At 42.2% G+C, this 19,577-nt stretch overlaps 7 protein-coding genes across 7 annotated transcripts; 3 read left to right on the forward strand and 4 right to left on the reverse strand.

Moving 5' to 3' along the window:
- Positions 1 to 87: 87 nt before the first annotated feature.
- On the forward strand, positions 88 to 648 carry BDB00DRAFT_879956 (uncharacterized protein; the record flags this gene model as incomplete). Its single annotated transcript, XM_053127933.1, has 2 exons — positions 88 to 361; positions 461 to 648. 2 exons carry the CDS (start codon positions 88 to 90, stop codon positions 646 to 648), a joined length of 462 nt encoding a protein of 153 aa, XP_052972539.1.
- Positions 649 to 2,795: 2,147 nt separating this feature from the next.
- On the forward strand, positions 2,796 to 5,296 carry BDB00DRAFT_861864 (uncharacterized protein). Its single transcript, XM_053126052.1, has 7 exons — positions 2,796 to 2,950; positions 3,081 to 3,301; positions 3,409 to 3,846; positions 3,960 to 4,136; positions 4,242 to 4,547; positions 4,636 to 4,782; positions 4,852 to 5,296. Exons 1-7 carry the CDS (start codon positions 2,922 to 2,924, stop codon positions 5,082 to 5,084), a joined length of 1,551 nt encoding a protein of 516 aa, XP_052972540.1. The 5' UTR covers positions 2,796 to 2,921; the 3' UTR covers positions 5,085 to 5,296.
- Positions 5,297 to 5,476: 180 nt separating this feature from the next.
- Positions 5,477 to 7,335, reverse strand: BDB00DRAFT_899239 (ribosome biogenesis protein Nop53/GLTSCR2; the record flags this gene model as incomplete). Its single annotated transcript, XM_053128542.1, has 4 exons — positions 5,477 to 6,590; positions 6,711 to 6,947; positions 7,049 to 7,107; positions 7,211 to 7,335. The coding sequence occupies 4 exons, from the start codon at positions 7,333 to 7,335 to the stop codon at positions 5,869 to 5,871; spliced, it is 1,143 nt and encodes a 380-aa protein (XP_052972541.1). The 3' UTR covers positions 5,477 to 5,868.
- Positions 7,336 to 9,883: 2,548 nt separating this feature from the next.
- BDB00DRAFT_861874 (SPX domain-containing protein) lies at positions 9,884 to 12,859 on the reverse strand. The gene is made up of 3 exons (XM_053126053.1): positions 12,636 to 12,859; positions 10,715 to 12,557; positions 9,884 to 10,631 (listed from the first exon to the last, which is right to left on the reverse strand). The coding sequence occupies exons 1-3, from the start codon at positions 12,695 to 12,697 to the stop codon at positions 10,179 to 10,181; spliced, it is 2,358 nt and encodes a 785-aa protein (XP_052972542.1). The 5' UTR covers positions 12,698 to 12,859; the 3' UTR covers positions 9,884 to 10,178.
- Positions 12,860 to 13,575: 716 nt separating this feature from the next.
- On the forward strand, positions 13,576 to 14,073 carry BDB00DRAFT_239730 (uncharacterized protein). Its single transcript, XM_053116612.1, has 2 exons — positions 13,576 to 13,748; positions 13,814 to 14,073. The coding sequence occupies exons 1-2, from the start codon at positions 13,623 to 13,625 to the stop codon at positions 13,988 to 13,990; spliced, it is 303 nt and encodes a 100-aa protein (XP_052972543.1). The 5' UTR covers positions 13,576 to 13,622; the 3' UTR covers positions 13,991 to 14,073.
- Positions 14,074 to 15,329: 1,256 nt separating this feature from the next.
- On the reverse strand, positions 15,330 to 15,889 carry BDB00DRAFT_861896 (uncharacterized protein). Its single transcript, XM_053126054.1, has 3 exons — positions 15,871 to 15,889; positions 15,493 to 15,764; positions 15,330 to 15,418 (listed from the first exon to the last, which is right to left on the reverse strand). The coding sequence occupies exon 2, from the start codon at positions 15,752 to 15,754 to the stop codon at positions 15,557 to 15,559; it is 198 nt and encodes a 65-aa protein (XP_052972544.1). The 5' UTR covers positions 15,755 to 15,764; positions 15,871 to 15,889; the 3' UTR covers positions 15,330 to 15,418; positions 15,493 to 15,556.
- A 941-nt stretch (positions 15,890 to 16,830) lies between these two features.
- On the reverse strand, positions 16,831 to 17,785 carry BDB00DRAFT_239820 (uncharacterized protein). Its single transcript, XM_053116613.1, has 5 exons — positions 17,704 to 17,785; positions 17,528 to 17,593; positions 17,323 to 17,442; positions 17,138 to 17,226; positions 16,831 to 17,006 (listed from the first exon to the last, which is right to left on the reverse strand). The coding sequence occupies exons 2-5, from the start codon at positions 17,583 to 17,585 to the stop codon at positions 16,878 to 16,880; spliced, it is 396 nt and encodes a 131-aa protein (XP_052972545.1). The 5' UTR covers positions 17,586 to 17,593; positions 17,704 to 17,785; the 3' UTR covers positions 16,831 to 16,877.
- Between the last annotated feature and the right edge of the window lie 1,792 nt (positions 17,786 to 19,577).

Genomic DNA, 19,577 nt, shown 5'->3' on the forward strand with positions numbered 1-19,577 from the left:
CCCGACGGTCCCCATTGGGTAACAACCGTGCGCGACCCATTTCCTCTTGTTCGCCGTCCCTCAAAAAAATAAAACAATAAACACAGAATGCTGCCCGCTCCAGTGCTGTTCAAAAAAATTCCTGCATTGTCGGCATTGGACCTTCAACCACTCTTCCCAAAACTCACATTCCTGCTTGTAAAGAGGAACGCATTCAATGTCAAGGCAATTCCTGCGAAATCCCCACAAGGCTCGGGAGGGTATACAGCAACAGTGATCACTGGCAAAAAAGCCATTTCAAAGCTTGCTGTGATAAGATGCAGAGCGGCCCGGCGATTAAAAGCAGCGATCGCCGACAGGTTTCCCCACCAGGCACAAAAAGGTCAGACAGAGGAAATACTTGGTGATAACGGAAGAAAACATTAAAACACACACACATGCCCTTCTACTGCTGACTTGTCATTAACGCATTGTTTCCTAGACTACCACTACATCTTTTATGCGTTTTCGCCGGTCGTCACTATGCCCTGGTCTGCTCTCAAAACCGAACTCTCGGGCGCCCTGGACGAGATGCAAAAGAAAACGAAAAAGTCAGCGTCCCGTCCCGTGACGCGTAAGCAGCGAATAAAGAAGGATGTCACTACCACGACCGCACAAAAGTCGTCATAGCCTTCCGCTAGTACTTTAGACCAACCCTTTGTTTAGTGTATATATAAAGTTCATCTTTTTGCATCATCATTAACAGTGCATAAATGTCACATAGTCCAAATAGACTGAAGACCATGGATCCCGCCGTCATCATGGCTTGCAGACAGGTATATCAAGCGCACATACCAATTTGTCATGCGACCTACATCCGAGCCACTCGATTTGCCACTTATATCCCACACCTGTAGTACAGCAGCAGCAGACCCTTCAAGGCACCATGTATCACTGCTACTCGATCCATTAGGTGCAAGTGTATCTAAAAAAAAGGAGCGAGCAATGTGTTGTATGGCCAGAATACAATTCTTTGCGTTCTTTGCGCTTAGTTTCGATCATGTTTGTCTCTTAAAGCTTCTCCCCCAGAGTCCCCCCCCCAAGCATACCAGTTTTCTTTTCAACGATCTAGCTTGATCACATAAATATTAAAAATTAGTTACAGGTGCATGTTGTTGATCCCATCATGCACTTTCAGTACACAGCATCACCCGTTTCTAATTGATACATAACTGCTTCTTACTGGGCACCATCAACGATGAAAGTCAAAAACATGCACCAAGTGATGTCTATTTGAACTACTATGCAGTCATTCATGCAGTTAATAAACTATAGTACTAGATACAGATGTAGGGAAAGTACACACAACAAAGCATTTTATAGTTCTAGAGGAGGTTAAAATATCCGATCTATCATATAGAATTAATATCAAGGGGTTTATGTCAACTTTGGCTACATACAGTAGTAGATAGGATACAGTAAGTGAAATTGTCGATCATGCAAACGTAACTTTCATGTGGTATATCTTGCAGCGTACATAGTCGGCGGTGGTGTTCATATTGAGATTGGGGCCACTTTTGCTTCTGCCAAGATTTTCCAACAACACTAAAGAAATTATAAATGAACAACATAGTTTTTATGAAATCTTTTCAGCATTTTACTGCTCTCTGTATATCGTTCTATAACAACACAATGTAATCTAAACTTTGAAGCCTATGCAAATGCATATGCATTGTCACTACTCTCCCGGAATAAATCGCATTATTGCTAATATTTTCTTATGTGGCTTACTATGGAAATAGCCCAAGAGGAACTGTCTTTTGTTACTTTGTTTGATCTGCCCTCAATACCGGAGGATTTTAGTCTAGCCAAGCTACTAACACCATACTACTACACACTATATCATAAAACAATACCTTATCATTCAATTGCTATTCTTAACGTACAGGATGCACGCCATGAAGTTGTTTCGTTTCTCAGTAAGTGAAGAGAGCTTTGGTATATTGTTGCACCAGTACTAATCAGGTATAGCCATGAACTCTCGACTTGTTTCATTCTTGGCATAAGCTACAATAAAACATAGCAGAGAGCAACCCAAGTAAGCTTTGTGGATATGACTTTAGAAGTAATCGAAAAAAGAAGCAATGAAGACACATTATGCTGGACAATTGTCACACCGCTCAAGCAATAAGCAATGCGCCTCCACTTGATTGTTTATGATACGCTGTCAGGAATACTTCTTAAACCCGCAAAAAATGATGTGTCATTGTATCGGCTTACGTATGCTCTGTATACTTTTGAATATACTACGTCAAATAATACACATATATGTGATGTTCTATACATAGTAGACGTAAACAGCTCTTTTCATCAACACTGCAAAATTGGTGACAGATGACAGTGTTGTGTGTGTATTATAAAATCTCTTTGAATCGCTATTTATAGTACAGTGTATTAAGCGAGAAAGATACTCTATTCTTTACAGCAGCAGTCATTATAAAAAAATAAAAACACCACGACGTTGTTGAGATGATCGATCGAGAGCGGTTACACACAATGCGTGGATAAATGTTCTCATGTTGAACAGAGCCTTATTCTTTATCACAACACGTCACCTCCATTTTCATATTCGAAGGCACCACCCTATTGCAACATGAGAGTTCAATCACCGTATCGGTGCTTGCTTTAGGCAAAAGGGAAAGAATTTAGGTAAAGCTGAGAAAAAAAAAAGGGAAACCAGATCAGCGCGTGAAATGTCGGGACAATGCTGTATTAAGCAACTAAGTTGCTGCAGTGCCACAAAGGAAACATCAGCAGCTCTTTTTTTTTTTTTTCGTCCCTGTTTCACTCTCCTTTTTTCTCGTGTTCCCTTTTCTTTCTTTCCTTGTTCTTCCTCTCCCGAATCTCCATTCCTGCTCCAACGCTTGTCATTCCTTTTTTTGTTCTGCCGAGATTGTCCAACAATGACCGTAGCTTCTTCAAGCAGCGGAAGGCAAGTTGTATTCAAGAAATTGAGGCGGCGAACAAGTAGTAGTAGTAATAGTAGTAGTAGTCGTAGCAGTAATAAGGAGTATACAACGCTAAAAAGAATGCAACACCAACCATTACTACTGCTATTACAGCAAGGACGACGACTACCCAGAGTCACCTACGTTACCTGCTGAAGGTGGTCCTGACGAGCTTTCGATCCAAGAGCTTCGCTTGATGACTGCAGCCAACCGACCGCAACGGTCTGTTTCCACGCCAACGACATCTCGCACGACAATGTACAGCACCAATAGTACTAACAGCAGCAGCAGCAGTAGCAACGGATCCTTATCACACAAGCCATCCACTTCTTCCAGTAAGAGCGAACACAAAGATAAAGGAAAACAAGTTAGAGTGACAGGAATCTGTATCGAACCAACTACTTTTTATGCAATTCCTCAAACATAACAAAAAACCAAAAAGAGCATGCGCGTACGTTTGATGCCATGACTAGTCCAACGTTTCAACCTTCACTGTCATCCACACCCGAAGTGATACCCCGTCGTACCTCGACACCCAATGTGAGCTACCGGAAAAAGAAAGTGCAAGGTGAAGATTCGACCGTGAAAGGCGGCGACCATCTTCATCATCATCACCATCACCATAACTTACAGCAGCACCGTACGCTGCGCGTGGTAGCAGATCATGTTGCAGCAGCGCTCGAACTCACTCGAACCAACGCCAATGTTCGCCCTGCACCAGCTGCAGGCATGTACTGGTCGCGGTGCGTCACGTATGGAGTCAAAAAAGACGCACCACCTTTACGTGCTCATTCAGCGTGCATCGTACAAGACCGATTGTTTGTTTACGGTGGATCAGATAGCAAGCGCTGCTATAATACATTACATATTCTAGATATGGGTAAGGCCGGAGCTCTTTATTTTCTAGTTTTCCTCATGCGACAATACACACACACACACACACACACACACACGGCATCCATGTCTTTTTTAACTGGATTATTACTATACCAGAAAGCATGACTTGGTCCAAACCCGTTGTATCTGGTCGGTTGCCTCCGCCTTCACGTGCACACTCGTGCAATTATGTCGAGAGGAAAGTAGAGAACGGCAGCATACGACGTGAATTGTATGTCTTTGGCGGTGGTGATGGACCGTATTATTTTAACGACGTCTATGTGTTTGATACAGGTAAAGATTTGGTGCAATCACACACATTTGGATTCCTATAACGAGAGAGGCTGTGTTTTGTGCGACAAACATTAACCATAAAAACTGTATGTGATTATGTAACAGACAAGCTACGATGGTCGAAACTCACAACGACCGGAACGCCGCCCATGCCTCGACGTGCCCACACCTGTAATGTGTGGAAAGAGTCTTTGGTTGTAGTCGGAGGTGGTGACGGAGCGCACGCGCTGGCCGACGTGCACATGCTCGACCTTACTGAGGATCCGCCACATTGGTCGTTGGTTACGACTACGGGCACGCCACCGCCCGAGCGTGGATACCACACTACAACGCTCGTGAAGAATAAGCTCGTCGTCTATGGCGGCAGCGACGGGAAATTATGTTTTAGCGATGTTTATCTTTTTGATTTGGGTAAGTAACAAGTGGGCAGGAGAGAGAAGGGAGGTGCATTTCATTGTGCCCTTTAAACACTCACATTGGGGAGGGGATGATTCCTTAGAGACAAGCCATTGGACGCAGATTGATACGCTGGATCGTACCATACCGCGTCTAGCGCATTCAGCAACCCTAGTAGGCAGCTACTGTTTCTTCCTTGGAGGGCATGATGGGTCGAAATATTCTAATGAAGTTCTTATGCTGAATCTTGGCAAGTTACAGTAATTATCAAATGTTGTGATCCGCTCACAGAAGCGCTAATCTCCTACCCTACATCTAGTGTCAATGAACTGGGAGTTGCGTACAGTCTATGGCACACCATTTACTCCCCGAGGATACCACACTGCCGTCTTGCACGACTCTCGCCTCTATGTGCTAGGAGGATACAACGGAAAGAATGTCTTTGATGATGTTTACATCTTGGAACTCGCTGCATGTGCTTATTTGAGTCAGATCACAAACTTTGAGCTGGAACCTCCTATATCAGACAGAGCCGTCGACGACTTACAGTAGAGACAAAAAAAGAAACTATAATATGAATTTTTTTAATATATACTAATGACTTTCTCTTCATCCGCATTTATTTCGACGTTTTTTGTTTCTTATTGTTGCTGTTGTTGCCACTTGGTGTTTCTTCTTCTTCTTCTTCTTCTTCTTCTTCGTACTCCTCCTTGGATGTGTCCATGTTTTCATTGTTGGCTGCCATGCGGCTTGTTAAATATTGATTGATATCGTCTTGCATGTTTTTTATGGCTGTTGTAAGGCCATTAATGTTGCCATTTTCTGTTAGAATGGGGTGTTCGAACGTTCGGTTTTCCGATGCTGAAGTATATGATGCTGTAATGGAGCTCATTGGTAAATTGTAGAGGTGTATGTGCGCGGCTGAGAGGAAGGCGAAAGACGCGCTGAATCAATCTGGATTGGATTTCGAAAAGAGCAAAAAAAAATATATTATGCGCGTGCTTTTTTTTATAGAGTGCAGGGATGCGTTTTTTGAAAGGAAAAGGAGATGATATACGTAATAAAACAAACTAAATGAAAACCGAGACGTAAAAGTACAAAAAAAAAGAGACATGTAAAAGTGTATGTATTGTAATTGACTATTTCTTCTTTGACTGCTGTTGCTGCTTCTGTCGTTCTTGTTGAGCATCGAACTGCTTGTATGACCGCTTCTCGTAAACCTTGGGCTTGTACTTTTTGAAGGGAGTAATTGGTACTCGTGCCTCGACGATGTTACGCTTCTGAATGCTCGTGAATCGGTCCTTCAGGTTGTTTCCTTCGGGCTATGAAGGCAGGTTTAATACACTTTTACGATGACCCCAGTTGTATATTGAGAGATACATACCTTCAACTGGCGCAAGGTTTCGCTCAGTTCGTCTTGTAGCTGAACTTCGAGGGACTGCTCCTTGATATAATGTCGACCCAATCGTCGCGATCCCTTCTTTTCCTCCTCTGCCTTGAATTGACGTCGCTTTTCAGCAACCTCTTCCAGCTTTTCAATATGTGCCTGTAGATCAGCCTCGATCGCCTTGACCTGATCGATCTGCTTTCGGATATCGCGCTCATGAATCTTTTGTTCTTCCAGCATACGATTGTATCGTTTCCGCTTCTCCTTGTTTCGCTGTGTTGTTGTCTTGCGCATACCACCTGACTTCCGCTTAGCGCTGCCGGCTTCATCCTTCTGTGCTTCTTCTTCCTCTTCTTCTTCATCATCATCCGAAATAGATTCTTCAAGTTCGTTCTTCAATTGGTCTAACTCCTTTCTGTACGACAACTGCTCGTTCAACTTCTTGATGGCTTCTTCCTTCTTGGTCTCAATGCCATGTGCCTCTCTCAATAACTCTTGATGATCCTCCATGGTTGGGTTATATGATGCACCAGCATGGGGTACTTCAACAGATGGCTTGTGTACCAATGCAGCTGGCTTTGACTTGAGCGTGGATGGTGCTTTGACTTTACGTTCCTTGACAGCATCAAGGTATCCACCTGTACTATCATCCTCTTCCTCCTCTTCAGCGCCTTCTAATCAAGCAATGTCAGTTAGTATATGTCCGTGTATTTCAACCACCCGTTATCACTACCACTAGTTTGATCTAGCATCGCATTTCCAAACAGAGACATATACATATGTATAATTACCATCGCCCCACATATCATAAGTTGCTTGCTTTGTCTGCTTCTTTTTCGTGGGTGCAGGTGTGGCGCCACCTTCACGTTTTCGCTTGGCGATCTGATTCACCTTTTGCAGATCGTGCTTTGATTCTTTTCTCTCGACATTGGCTGCTTTTACTCGTGCAATAACGGCAGGTACTGCAGAGCGCTCGGCCAAGATCTCGTCCACACGCAAAGGCTTATCTCTTGCCAACTGTCGCTTTACTAGCAATTACACAAAATACGTTTTAATACAACCAATTTGAACAAGAAAAGGAGGATGGAAATGTAACAGGCACAAGTCGAACTATGTATATATGCGTTACCTTGTAAATCACCGGTGGTATCAATCGTAAACAAATCATCGATTTTCGTTCCTTCACCACTAAATACATATACAATATTAAGGTCAAAAGTTAAAAAGGTGCAAGATCGATCATTGACACTGGCAGGAAACCAATGAAAAAGTTTGTTTTTCTCCTAATTACCGAACACGTTCTTCGACTCGTAATGATTCCAAAGCCTCGTCAACAGGCTGCATGTCAATGTTTTTACGCCATGCCTTTTTGCCTTTGCGGCTGGGTTGGAGCTTCTTCTCGACTTGTGCAGACATGGTGTGTTGTCAAAAAGTGTATATGCCGAGATAAAAAAAAAATTTCGACGTCTTTTTTTTCTCTTTATTGAGGCTCAGTTTCTTGAAGAAATGCTTGTGTCACTTGAAAGCATAATCGGTTGCCTGACAAGAAGATTTAACGTCACCATGGTTGCCAAGAGAGAACTACATCATGTCAGTTGCGGATAAACCACTCTACTTTATAGAAACCAATCAAGAGATTTCACAGCATTTTCCTAGGATTCTGTCAAGCGTAAATGGTTTAAGACGTCACTATTATCGCTAGAGAAAGGTAAAGCGCTAGACCAAGACAAAAAAAAATATCACGGGGGTACGAGATATATTATCTTCAGTTGAGTACACTGCAAAGGAAGCATCACACATTAGCGAAAACTATATGAATACGCAAGGCTGCTTAGAATTGTGCTAAAGCTATCCAAAAAAGTCCTACAAACCCTAGGACACGGGACTTACTGTCTGTCTAAAATAATAATACCAGAATCTCTATTTAAACTCTTGAGTACACCATGAATAAAGTGTTGGAAGGACATCTACAATAACATCATCTGCTCGGTGTACATATTTATGATGTTCTAACATGTTCTCCATTCATTACACAAAAGCATCACCAACATTATTGTCATGTAGCAACTCCATTTTCTTTCAGTATCATGTGCAGTATTCAATAAGTATCATCGTTTTGTTTTACTTCCCTCTCCTACATGATAGAATCATTCTACATCTAACACAGCATATTACGATGGTTTTTTACTCTCATCTTCATCCTTTACCATTGTTTATCTAAACGGATAAGATTATTTAATTAGTATTATATGAAATTCTTCTTTATGATACTTCTACTAATTTTAATTTAGTATAAGTGAAAGAAAAAGATAAGATAAATACTTTTTTATGAGGGATAGTCTTTGGAATTTTATAAAAGTCGTTGGGAATATGAAGAGATACATCACGGAGGATTGCTGGGCGTTTAAAACGTCCAAAAGTTTCCGTTAAATAGAACTGCTGCTGCTTCATCAATTGTACTTTTCAGTGACATCTTTGATATTGTTCAGCAATACCAAGCCCTTTTTTCGCTTGATCAGCATTTTTCTCTGTTGATGAGGGAGATAATGTTATATCAAAATACTAATTCCTCATTGTTATACATATCATCAAAAAAGTCGTATGACTACACTTCGTTTATACAACAAGAATGTGATTCATGCGTGGCTGTTGTCTCCAAGGTTAATCGGCTGCTATATGGATGGTATATATAACATTGCCTGGTCTCGGAGTGATATGGTCCAAAATTCTCTCTTTTCTCTCTTTCTTTTTATGTCACAGTGCGTAATATCTAATACGATACAGAGCTTTCATGCCCAAGATCGGCCTGGGTAGCGTGAGAGTTACTCGCCAGAAGGCTCTCACTTTCTTTGATTCATGAGTGTATAGCTAACTGCTAGCTTTTTTTCTTGGTTACGCATAGAAGGACTTCAATGACAGCCTCTCTCTGCATTTTATGCTCAGTCAGTGTTTGGGACAAGATCAACAAGGTTTGACAATTGGATTAAGGTCACATAGCTTCAACATGCTGATTTTCAAGAGGTAAGTATAATCGTTCATATGTTGATTCCCTCAACTATGTGAGACAATCTAATATTCCTGATGGTATATATACAGCTTGTTTAGCTCTCTTTAAATAATAAATTGATCAATGGATGAAGCAATCATGCCTATCTCGACTGTACAGGCATAACAAGAGATTATTTTATCTTTCTTTTCGGCGAGTAGAGATTAATTGTCTGCGTCAAAGTATCAAGTCTCACTTTGATGCTGTTGATTAAACGCAGATGGAATCATTGGGGCGCCAAGGACGACGGTGTTATGCTATTTTTGCTGTTGCATTTTGAATATTGTTTCTTTTACTGCTATCCTATCCGCTTTTTTTTCTGTTTTTACCTGATGTGATAGCATTTTTTCATTTGCAAATATGCTCGACCATTATGGTCCATTTTCAATTATGCCTGGCAAGTTTCGCAGCTGCTTCTTTGAGTGATGATTTAGCACCCGAAGAAGTGATGGATACACGATGATCAAACATCAAGTAACGTTACGTATTTTTAAAAGTTACGGCTATAAGTCTAAATCCATCGATTAGCAGTGCAAGCTGAAGTTGTATAGTTTCCTGAAAATTTGCCAAAGTGTCACAAGATTTGATGCCTGGAAGGTCAGGAAAGGTCCATAATCGTTTTCAGCACATAGAGGCGACAACTATACTACGTTACAAAGAAGATATATTACTGGTGCTCGCGGTGCTTGTGATGACAGCGCAAGTACCGATAACATCACCGCTGTTCTTTTTTTTAAGTCCAGGGGTAGTGAGTATGAAGACGACGACGCCCAAAAACATTCGCCAACAGTATAGTCAATGGACTGATGCAAGAACACGTCAACAAAAGGGAGGAGAATCAGCGTTCTTATTGATAAAGTATGTTCCAGATTTCGATAATTTATAGTGAGTGGCAATATGCAGCTAGTAGATACAGTATACAGTAATTCTGCGCCGTTCCCACCCCTGGAGATGGTGGCTATTTATTGTTTAATTTATGTATAGAACGTCCAGTGTACACGCTGTACAAAGAAGCAAAGTTGATGAATAATATGATGATAATATGTTGCGGATGAAAATGTAAGGAGAAAAAAGCGAGAAGGGGTATGATACAACAAAAGCACCTTGATTATCAAGGTATACAATCATTATATAGACAAGTAGAGAAAGGGTGCGTGTAAAATACAATTATAAAAACACGTTAGTAAAGAATAAAAAAATGAAAAGGAGGCTATTAATATCCTACACCAGAGAGGATACCATAACCTAAGGTGAAAATGAGGACTGTGGCAAACACACTGGTAGGTATACCAACAATCAAGAAATCCTTGGACGAAAGATATGGTTTACCAGCAGCATTTTCAAGCATGACTGCCGACATGTTGGGATAGCCAGAGACGGGAAGGGCCATACCGGCCGAGCAAGCTAAGCCTGCACCCATGACCAACAAGTTGGCGCGAGGTACGGGCAAGTTTTCACCAACTTGCTGGACGATAGGAACAATGATCAAGGCAGCGACGGTGTGAGAAACAAAGGTGGAAAAGACCAAAATCAGGCATGCGAAAATGCAAAGAATTGCAATGGCCTCAAGATCTTGGATACCCTCCTTGATACGCAGGGCAATGTCTTCGAGTAAACCAGACGAGGTAACAGCGTGACCAAGAGCCATACCACCTTGAGCCAAAACCTAAATATTAAGTTCATTTTGTTTATTAGCCGATGGCAACTTTAAAACTAGAATGCAGAACATACTGATTTATTAGTACTTACCACAACACTCCACAGGAACTGGTGCAAGTCGTCCTTTTTGAGGATACCAGTACCGAAGAACATGAACAAGGGGATGGCAGCAATAACACCAGTGCTGCCGATGGAATCTTCGATCGCCGTTTCAGCACACCACAAAGCAATGGTGGCAAGCGTAATGGCCATGATATAGACTTGGGACCAGGTGATCTTGCCTTTGGTTGGTTTGATCTTGTTGAGGTGGGGTGTGCACTTGTCCGGACGGTAGACGAGCAGCAAAATACCCCAGCAGACGAACAAGGAAATGATCGCAATAGGCAGAGCTGCACCAAACCAGATACCCCAGCCGGGGTTGGGATTCATGTATTGAAGAGTGACAATGTTTTGAGGAGACGAGATGGGCGATGTCATACCACCGATACATGAAGCAAGAGCAATACCCAATAGCAGACACGGTGCCACCCGAGAACCGTCGGGCAACGTGCGAAGGATGGGATCGGCCAACGAGAAACACAAGACAGGCGTGGCCACATTGGAAATCCACATACTCAAAAAGCCAGCGACAAACATGTTGGCTAAAAGCACCCATCGTGGTCGTGTGCCAGCGCGCGACAATACGTGGGATGCAAAAGCCTTGGCAATACCGTATTTGGAGAGAGCACCAGCGAGGGCAAAACCACCGAGAAGCATCATGATGGTACCGCTGAACATGCTAGCAAAAATTTCGCTTGCAGCGTCCTTGGCTTCCATGGTGGAGCCATCGTCGTTTCGAAGAATCTTCATTGGTACAGCCATGAATGGAATCAGCAACGAGGTGGCGTACAAGGGGACGGCTTCAGTAGCCCACATAATAGCGGAAAAGATGAGGAGGGCAAAGCAGTAATCTTCTTCACGCGAGTTGAAAATGTCCACATTAAGCAAGATTATCAGCGCAACAATGGATATACCAAGACAAACGATCTGGTGGAGCAGTTCTTTGGGAATCGAATATTTGGTAAACGGAACTCGAACAGTCTTGGCAGGCTTTTGTTCGACAACGTGGGCATCGAGCGTCTTTCGTTCTTGGCCGATCATATCGCGCCAAACGGTATTTCGATCATACGTGATCTGGTCCCGCAAATGGGTCTTCATCTGGCGCACAGCAATCTCGACGATGCCACCACAAAAAGTATCTGCATACATACGCTCGAGTCGTTCAATATGGGATCGCAGCTCTTCTGTTGACTCTGGCGTAAAGGGTTGCGATTCTTGGACCATCTTCTTGTTGTAAGGCTCGCGCAAGTTGCCATCGAGAACCTTGTCATGCTTCTTCAGAATCTTGTCAAAGGCGCTTCTGTTGAGGTCGACATAGGATTCCAATTCGGAAAGGGAGACATAGAGAGTGATCATCAATGATCGTGTATCCAGCATGGCTTGCACATTGATGCCACCGGCACCTTCGCTCTTGCTAGAGAAGCGCGATTCAAAAGACATTTTGCGCTGTGGTGGCTTCTCGAGATGAGGTGTCGAGTCAATCTTTTCCAACGGTGACCGTTCGAACTCGCTCTGCTGCTCGTGGAGATACAGGCCGCCATGGGAAGTAGTTGTTGCCAAAATATGTGGTAGCTGCTCAAGTTGGTCGTAGAGCTCCTTTTCTTTGGTGGAGTAGAAGTCGACAACCTTGTCAAGTTGCAAGTCCATTGCACCGAGGAAAGTGTCTTCGCTGCCTTGGAGTGTCTCTGGTGGAGAAGGCTGTGCTGATTCGAGATCGTTATTTGAGCCATTGGAAGCTGTTGATGATGAAGACGACTCTGATCGATGGTAGGCGGCAGCAGCTTCAACTCGTTCCTTTTCAATTTGGAAAATCAACTTTTTCAACTGATCGTAACTGTATTCGTGATTAACTGTGTTAGGCGCTTAAAAATATACCCAACATATAGCATCCTGGAAGAAGTATTTAGCTTACGCGACATAGTAGTCAATCCAATCAGGCACAGCATTGAATCGCAATGTATGAGAGAATTTCATTGCTGTCCTCGAGTTGCTTTTCCTTGAATAAAAAAAAGGACGAGAAGAAGAAGAACGGGTGAAAGAAAGGTTGAATAACAAGTAAAAAAAAAATAGAGAAAACGACAGCTAGCGGGGATGAGATCAACTTATTTTAAGTGGAGAAAAGGCCGAACGGGGTCCTTCTCGTTGTTATCCGGCAGCCAAAGGCGCGCTTCTTGTAAAAAACCGCCAAAAAAAGAATAATATGATGTCCCGCTGGACGTTAATTTCATGGCAGTGTGTAACAGTGATAGAGGAATTGATTGGATGACACACGACACCACGCAACCTCACGTGTGCTACTACTTTTGTCCGGGCGGGCAAACTTATTGCTTTGTGTACCGTCAGTACCATAGAAACGCTTAAATACACAAGCTATTAATGTACTGAGCATGTACCATTTGTCCGGAGAACATTCCGTCTGCCATCGCACCAAAAGGCCTACATCGCTTCATGAAGTTACAAGAATTTGCCTAGATATAGACAAAATGTGTCCATAACTGGACAAAAAGTAAAAATTTAGACGAAAAATCCACAAACCAATCATTAGCCGCACGTGTGGATTCCAACGTTTCTGAATGGATTTTGATTTTGTGCTCCGAGGGTGGCAAAAAAAAAATGTCTGGAAGAAATATCGCTACTTATGGATAATTGGAGGCTAGGTTGCTTGGCTTGGGGAATTGGTCCGGCGATGGGAACTGCAGAGAATTTTGTACGACAATCAGAAAAAAACAAAACTCAAAGTACTGTCGTCGCCACTCCTACACGCAAACAATGTAACGAGATCAGGTCCCTGATATCACGTTGGCTTACACAATCTTGCTGCTGATGTTTCAGGAACTGGATGACTTTCTGCTGTCGTCGTTGTTACCAATAGGATTTCTATGACAAAAATTATTATCCGATGCTAACGATGCACATAGTACATACATGTTGTGTTGTTTGTGGTATTGGGCTAAAATTTTCTTTCAACTCTTTATTTGGATCGCAACGTTTGCCAGTACAGAAAGCGAGCATTTCCTTTTCAGCAGTATGTAGCAGCCTCATATCCGTAAAGAGATTTTGACGGAATCAACTGACTTTGATAGCAAATAGCTCAAACTGAACTTGGTTTTTTTCTTGTACCTGCTTTTTTTGCCAAGGTCTTCAAAATACTACGACCGGCCCGGATTCAAGCGGCAAGTGAAACAAGCAGCAGGACTCAATGCTGGTTTACTGCAAAAACCAAAAAGCAAGGGATACGCAGCTAAAATTGTATGCATGAGTGCATAACATGCATACTGAGCCTTGTCCATACTGCTGCTTAAACAAACATCTTGGGGGTCTTTTATTCATCAAGAAAAATTAGAAATTATAATCGGAGAATAAATGCAACAGGAAGAAGTGCATTGAAGAGTATGCATGAAAAGAAACAAAAGTTAGACAGCTGTTACAAAAGTAAAGAAACGAGTATGGAATAAGATACTTACCTCCCCCCAGTTTGTATCTCGTTGGAGTGGCCCTCCACTCACTCCATGACAGGCGCCAAGGCCTGCTCTTCTTCTCCTTCTTCTTCGTTTTCCTCTTCCTCTTCCTCTTCAAACTCGTCGTCGTGGGCATCGTCTAACACATTTTCTCCGGCGGGACGACGCATCGACGGTGGTCGCGATCTCAAATTACCAGTTTGGACGTTTTGAATGAAGATACGACCAATGTTTCGCGCAGCATTATTATCACGGTCCCACAACTATATGTATAGATAATGTAAGCTTATGCGCAAGTCGTATGATGCATTATCAAGGCACTGATGTAATAAAACAATCAAATACTAGCTACTTACAGTAGGTACAGGACAATGATCGCAGAACTTCAACGGATACACGGATAATTGGGAACCAGCTGAAAATAAGTTTTGGTATATTATTAAAACCATAATATTAGCTATTGAAGCTCTCTCACTGTTTCACAAACTTTTTGTATACACGATAGAAAGTAACAAAGCCTATATTACGTACCAGCGTTTTGACGGTCGTTGCAAGTCGATGTTGGCCAAAGGTTATGGCCGTCGTCATCCACACACCAGAGCTGCCGTCGGGCATTGTTCCTGTGTCCATCGTCTTCAGCACGTTCGCGGATCCGACGAATTCTCCGCTTTGTGTGCTCGCGGCACACTTGAACACTTCCTGGACGGTCTCGAAATTGACGCGTGTTCGCATCGCAAGCACTGCACACAACACTGGTTCGATACTCATCGATGAGCACGACCATTACACGTCTTGCTAGAACCGCCCGGAACGTCTACAAAGTAATTTATAATATAGGCGTAAATTTATAGCAAGGACACTCGCTTCATTCGTCACTAATTAACGTTCCACCACGTCTGCCAGATAAATTTTCTTATTTACCTCAACAGGAATAGGTTCAAATCCTTTGAAGGAGGGCTTAAACCTTCCATCACCATATGCTACAATAGAATTGTCTTCCACTCTGAATCCTGCATGTGCGCGGCGCGGTCGGCGAAACCGGCGGCGGTGAGCTTTGCGTTCGCGTTTGGAGGCCTTATTGAAGAAAGGGAGAGGTACCTTGAAGCAACCATATTAGCTTTTGCGACTTATCAAAGAAGTACTCATACACAGAAAGATACTTACATCGTCACGGTGATCCAACCCTATCAATCTGTTGGCAAGATTCTCCAATGCGCTTTTGCGCGCAGAAAAAAGAGTGAGTAATGTTTCCCGGTGAAAGAAATGTTTGTTAAATTGTTCATGGACGCTATTTTTTTTAAGAAAAACTAGAGTAAATACTCATGCCAAAATGATGATCGCGGTGTTCCAGTATATATCGACATAGCTGGGTAACTTACTGTCTGTGCACGCCACTCAACATTCTGATGTAGTTTCGGAAACCTTCCGAGGTAGGCGCTGAAGCCGGATGTCCTCTCAACATATCATACACCTCCTGTATCTCCGGGATATCTTGATCCGGATGAGCCTGTCGCTCGACATGAGCATAGCGTGCTCGATTTTTGTTTTCCTTTTGGAGCGCCCACTTGAACATGGACTGGAACCTAAAAAAGGGTTATGTACAAAATCAAACATGTTGGCATCAGATGTAAAAAGCGCGGACACACGCTCATACTTGCTAAAAGTAAATATACTGCACGCAGTACTCACTGGTATGTTCTGTTATTTAGCTGATATACGTGCTCTGCTCTCGCTTCAGGTGTGTCGAGCGGCTCAAGAGTGTCTACAGCAGTGACCAGAGACCGGATGCCTAAAATAATATACAAAATATCTACTTAGATAACGCTACATATTTTGAGAATGATTAGATATATACCTGGGTCTATGAACACTGTTCGAAAATTTTGAAGCCGCTCTGCATCAAGACCATCTGGCTCTTTGGAGAGATGATACATTCCTCTTCTCCACTGTGTGACGTCAATTTCACGAGGAAAGCGTTTAACTTGGTTGGAGCTAGAAGGCATATACTCTAACAATAGATTTATGAGATGTCGTCATGACTAAATACATACTTTTAATATTGCATGCTATGAGGGTACTACCAACCTCCACGCCGCGTTGTCACAGGCCTGCGAAAATGGAACACAATGGCGACACCATCCGTTTCAAATGTTTGATTAAAGAGTTTGAGCTCGCGGTCTTCTGGGGGACAACACCTTGACCTGGGCACACCATATTATATATATGTATATGAGATAGATGAGTTTAGATATAACTATCAAAAGATACCACTTTGTGACTATTCAAAATGTATACGGAATCTACCTTCGACTGCGTATCGGCAACGTCGCGGCTCTACGTGACCGATATTAAATAGCGACTCCCAGAAGCCTTCAAGCAGCTCAGGATCTTGCTGTCTGAAAACACGATATGACAAGCAACGTCCACGGCCAGGAGCGTTATTTAGTCTCTAGATTTATGCATCGATGGAAACAAGCCAGTAAATAAACAAATAACATCTTTTAATAATTGGAAACACAAAGAGAGTAAAAACGCATATCATTACCACAATATTATCTGGCACTTGTGCAGGATCTCGCTCGTCCACTTCGCGTACGATGTAATACATAGTTTTAAGGTCGACCGGCATGAATCCAATGCGGTGACTGGCAAGTGGCAGTGGAGTCCACTTGGGACAGAATTGGAAAGGCTGGGCTTCAAGTGACAGCCAGATATAAAAGGATAGCGAATTCACTAGCATTGCAGGGCCAGATATGGACGGTCGCTGTACTATGCGTGCGATATTCACGCCGGCATATGCTTGTTCGAATCGTGCAGTGTGTTGGCTAAAAAAGTTGAAAATAGTAACACCGTCTTAGTTATAACTGTGTGTTTATCTATGTGTTGTATCTATATAATCATCGTAACAAATTAAAAAGAAATTATGTGTAATTTCTTACTTGAAATATTGAAGCACCTCAGTAAAGATTGCTGCTGGAATTCGTTCAATTAAACGCTGAGTCAAATGAGTTCTGTGCGTTGTGATCAAATTACAGATTTGTTTTGCTATAAGCAGATCACCATAAAAAATAGCGGTGAGATATTTTTCAACACTCCAGTATTACCAATTTAAGTAGAAAAGTAAATCATTCTTTTGTTTACCCATGCTAGAGATGCTGATTCGAAAGGTAAGGTTATGTTCATGGCGCAGATGACTCAGATATGCGACCCATACACGCTTGAGAAAGACAGGAATATTGGTGCATAGGTGATTCATGGCATCTACATATATTATATTTTTGGTTACTATCTATTTCTATAGTTCAACAATCATACATAGAGCATGTAAGAATTGCGTGTACACTACACTTACTGGTTTTAGCTTTCACTGCAAAAAGCTGTGCTAATCGAGCCAACAAGGACATTGATAAGTCTTGACGAAGAACAGGAAGACCATATAACGCTGTTAAGGAAGTCAGCATCAAACGTCTATCATATCTACTTTTACCCAGTTTCAAAGCGTCATATCATTATATCTAATACCTTCTCCTGTTTCCGCATTCCGGCGTTGTGGTTGATAATGATTATTGAAGATATCGCGTAGAACGGCGTAGCGATTTGGAGTCTATTGAAGTCAATAAGTTAAAAAGCTTGTCAGTGCTGCATGCTCCGCGACATACACATTATGCACAATTCATCCCAAGCAACAGAAATTATTCTCACGCGAGCCGGTATAGGTGCCTCTTGCGTTGGATTGGTGATCACCATCCGAAATGCCGTAGCCCAATACGTTTGATTGTCTAATTCTGGCATGGGTATCTCACCGTTGCTTTCGTATGCAAGCAGAGCATGCAGATTAATCAAGTTCAAGGCGTCTCTGCGAAGTACTTGGTACCACTCAGCTAACGAACGAAGGTAAGCCTAGCGGTAATATAAGATTGTTTTAGCTTTTCTGTCCAGATAATCATAGATAATCTTGGTGGCTTTATAATGGTGTACGAACCCTGTACAGCTCACGATTTTCATTTAATGCTACCCTCAACTTGCATTTGCGACTGGCTAATCGCCATGTATTTGCACGGCCGTAAAACGTGTCGCGAATGAAGTCTGGCTCCGGTTCTATGTAGGAAATAATATAAAGGTACAACCATAGTGAGTCTACTATATACATGCTCATAAAAATCATAACAGAAGAAAGCGGAAAGCAATATTAACAGTACCTGCTGCTCCTTCTTGCTCCATGTACGCTATTTCTCATAGGAGTACTCATTCTCGGCAAATGATGTAATGTCCGAGCTAGTGTCGTTGTCCAGGTCGTCATAGTAGTCATTAACGTTGTCAAAACCAATATTTTCGTCGTCCACATCCATCATAGCCGCACCGTCGCTCGCTTCCGAAAAAGCATCAGTGGTTGGGTCATTATCGACGAGCATATTGTCGGTATCAAACGAGTCGATTGATGACATAGTCATATCAGTGTCGCTGTCGTCCACGCACTGATAGACACCATTTTTAGTATTGAGTAAAAAGGTGCAAGGCTTTATGAATATAAAACAATAGTGATAAGATAGAAAGAGAGTTATTGGAGAGAAAGTTGTAAGAAGGAGAAAAGAAGACCTTGTTTGAGAGAAGGAGTGCTGTGATGAACGTGGGTTGTGAATAGATAATAAGAGAAAAGAGATTGAATAAAGACAATATGAAATACTGTGAGAGTCAAATATGAGATGATTTTTTTCGAATGAATTAACAACCCTTTATATACTCTTGGATATGCTGTCAAGATTTCCGTTTGGATGAACTGATGAATGGATCGGGGCATGCCGGGTTTCGGATGTTTCAAAGATGAAGAGGATGGTAAGGTTGAGTTTGCGGTCATGACAATGAACGTTGCCTCCGGTTGTAAAGAGTCATCTTTGTCTTGATCAGTGTGCTCCTTGTTTGGCGAATTTCACCTTTGTCTGTGCTGGAATTGGTATCTGCTCTTTGACATTAAACGTGTGACCAACCAATAAATTTCAGCCTCCACCCGGCTCATCCAAAAAAAAATGCTCTTTGACAGGTACACTTCGCTCAACTCATATAAGCTAGATTCAAAGGAAGTGCTGACTAACTCGAGAATAGGACAATGTGTATACAATGGTTGGTTCTGAGTTATTCTCGATTGTGATCCATGTTTGAGAGATTATTGATATGGCGCTAATTATGTAATATTGTGATTCATTCGTGTGTGTGGTGTTCTCTCTACTGCTTTCTAATGGTTACAAAGACGGCGGAGTGGGATGAGTTGTCCGGATCAATCTCAAAGTAGTGTGGTTTACCACAAGTGCACTATGACTTTGAAAAGGCACCATTTATAAAAGAAAATTCTTGAAAAAAATTGATGATAATACTCGCAGGTGACTATTAACAAGAAGATA

This window comes from Zychaea mexicana (genome assembly GCF_025766255.1).
Source record: "Zychaea mexicana strain RSA 1403 chromosome Unknown BDB00scaffold_203, whole genome shotgun sequence".
In the NCBI taxonomy this organism is placed as follows: domain Eukaryota; kingdom Fungi; phylum Mucoromycota; class Mucoromycetes; order Mucorales; family Lichtheimiaceae; genus Zychaea; species Zychaea mexicana.

What these genes read in the sequence shown, in the direction of transcription:
- BDB00DRAFT_861864 (XM_053126052.1), top strand. Translation starts at nt 2,922, where the DNA reads ATGACCGTAGCTTCTTCAAGCAGCGGAAG. An exon ending in CAAGCCATCCACTTCTTCCA is followed by an intron (nt 3,302 to 3,408) that starts GTAAGAGCGAAC and finishes AAAACCAAAAAG; the next exon opens with AGCATGCGCGTACGTTTGAT. An exon ending in CGTCTATGTGTTTGATACAG is followed by an intron (nt 4,137 to 4,241) that starts GTAAAGATTTGG and finishes ATTATGTAACAG; the next exon opens with ACAAGCTACGATGGTCGAAA.
- BDB00DRAFT_861896 (XM_053126054.1), bottom strand. Translation starts at nt 15,754, where the DNA reads ATGTTCAAGTGGGCGCTCCAAAAGGAAAACAAAAATCGAGCACGCTAT.
- BDB00DRAFT_239730 (XM_053116612.1), top strand. Translation starts at nt 13,623, where the DNA reads ATGCTAACGATGCACATAGTACATACATGTTGTGTTGTTTGTGGTATT. An exon ending in CGAGCATTTCCTTTTCAGCA is followed by an intron (nt 13,749 to 13,813) that starts GTATGTAGCAGC and finishes GATAGCAAATAG; the next exon opens with CTCAAACTGAACTTGGTTTT.
- BDB00DRAFT_861874 (XM_053126053.1), bottom strand. Translation starts at nt 12,697, where the DNA reads ATGAAATTCTCTCATACATTGCGATTCAATGCTGTGCCTGATTGGATT. An exon ending in TGGATTGACTACTATGTCGC is followed by an intron (nt 12,558 to 12,635) that starts GTAAGCTAAATA and finishes TCACGAATACAG; the next exon opens with TTACGATCAGTTGAAAAAGT. An exon ending in AGTTCCTGTGGAGTGTTGTG is followed by an intron (nt 10,632 to 10,714) that starts GTAAGTACTAAT and finishes CTTAATATTTAG; the next exon opens with GTTTTGGCTCAAGGTGGTAT.
- BDB00DRAFT_239820 (XM_053116613.1), bottom strand. Translation starts at nt 17,585, where the DNA reads ATGTCCTTGTTGGCTCGATTAGCACAGCTTTTTGCAGTGAAAGCTAAA. An exon ending in GAAAGCTAAAACCAGTAAGT is followed by an intron (nt 17,443 to 17,527) that starts GTAGTGTACACG and finishes TAATATATGTAG; the next exon opens with ATGCCATGAATCACCTATGC. An exon ending in AATCAGCATCTCTAGCATGG is followed by an intron (nt 17,227 to 17,322) that starts GTAAACAAAAGA and finishes ATCTGCTTATAG; the next exon opens with CAAAACAAATCTGTAATTTG.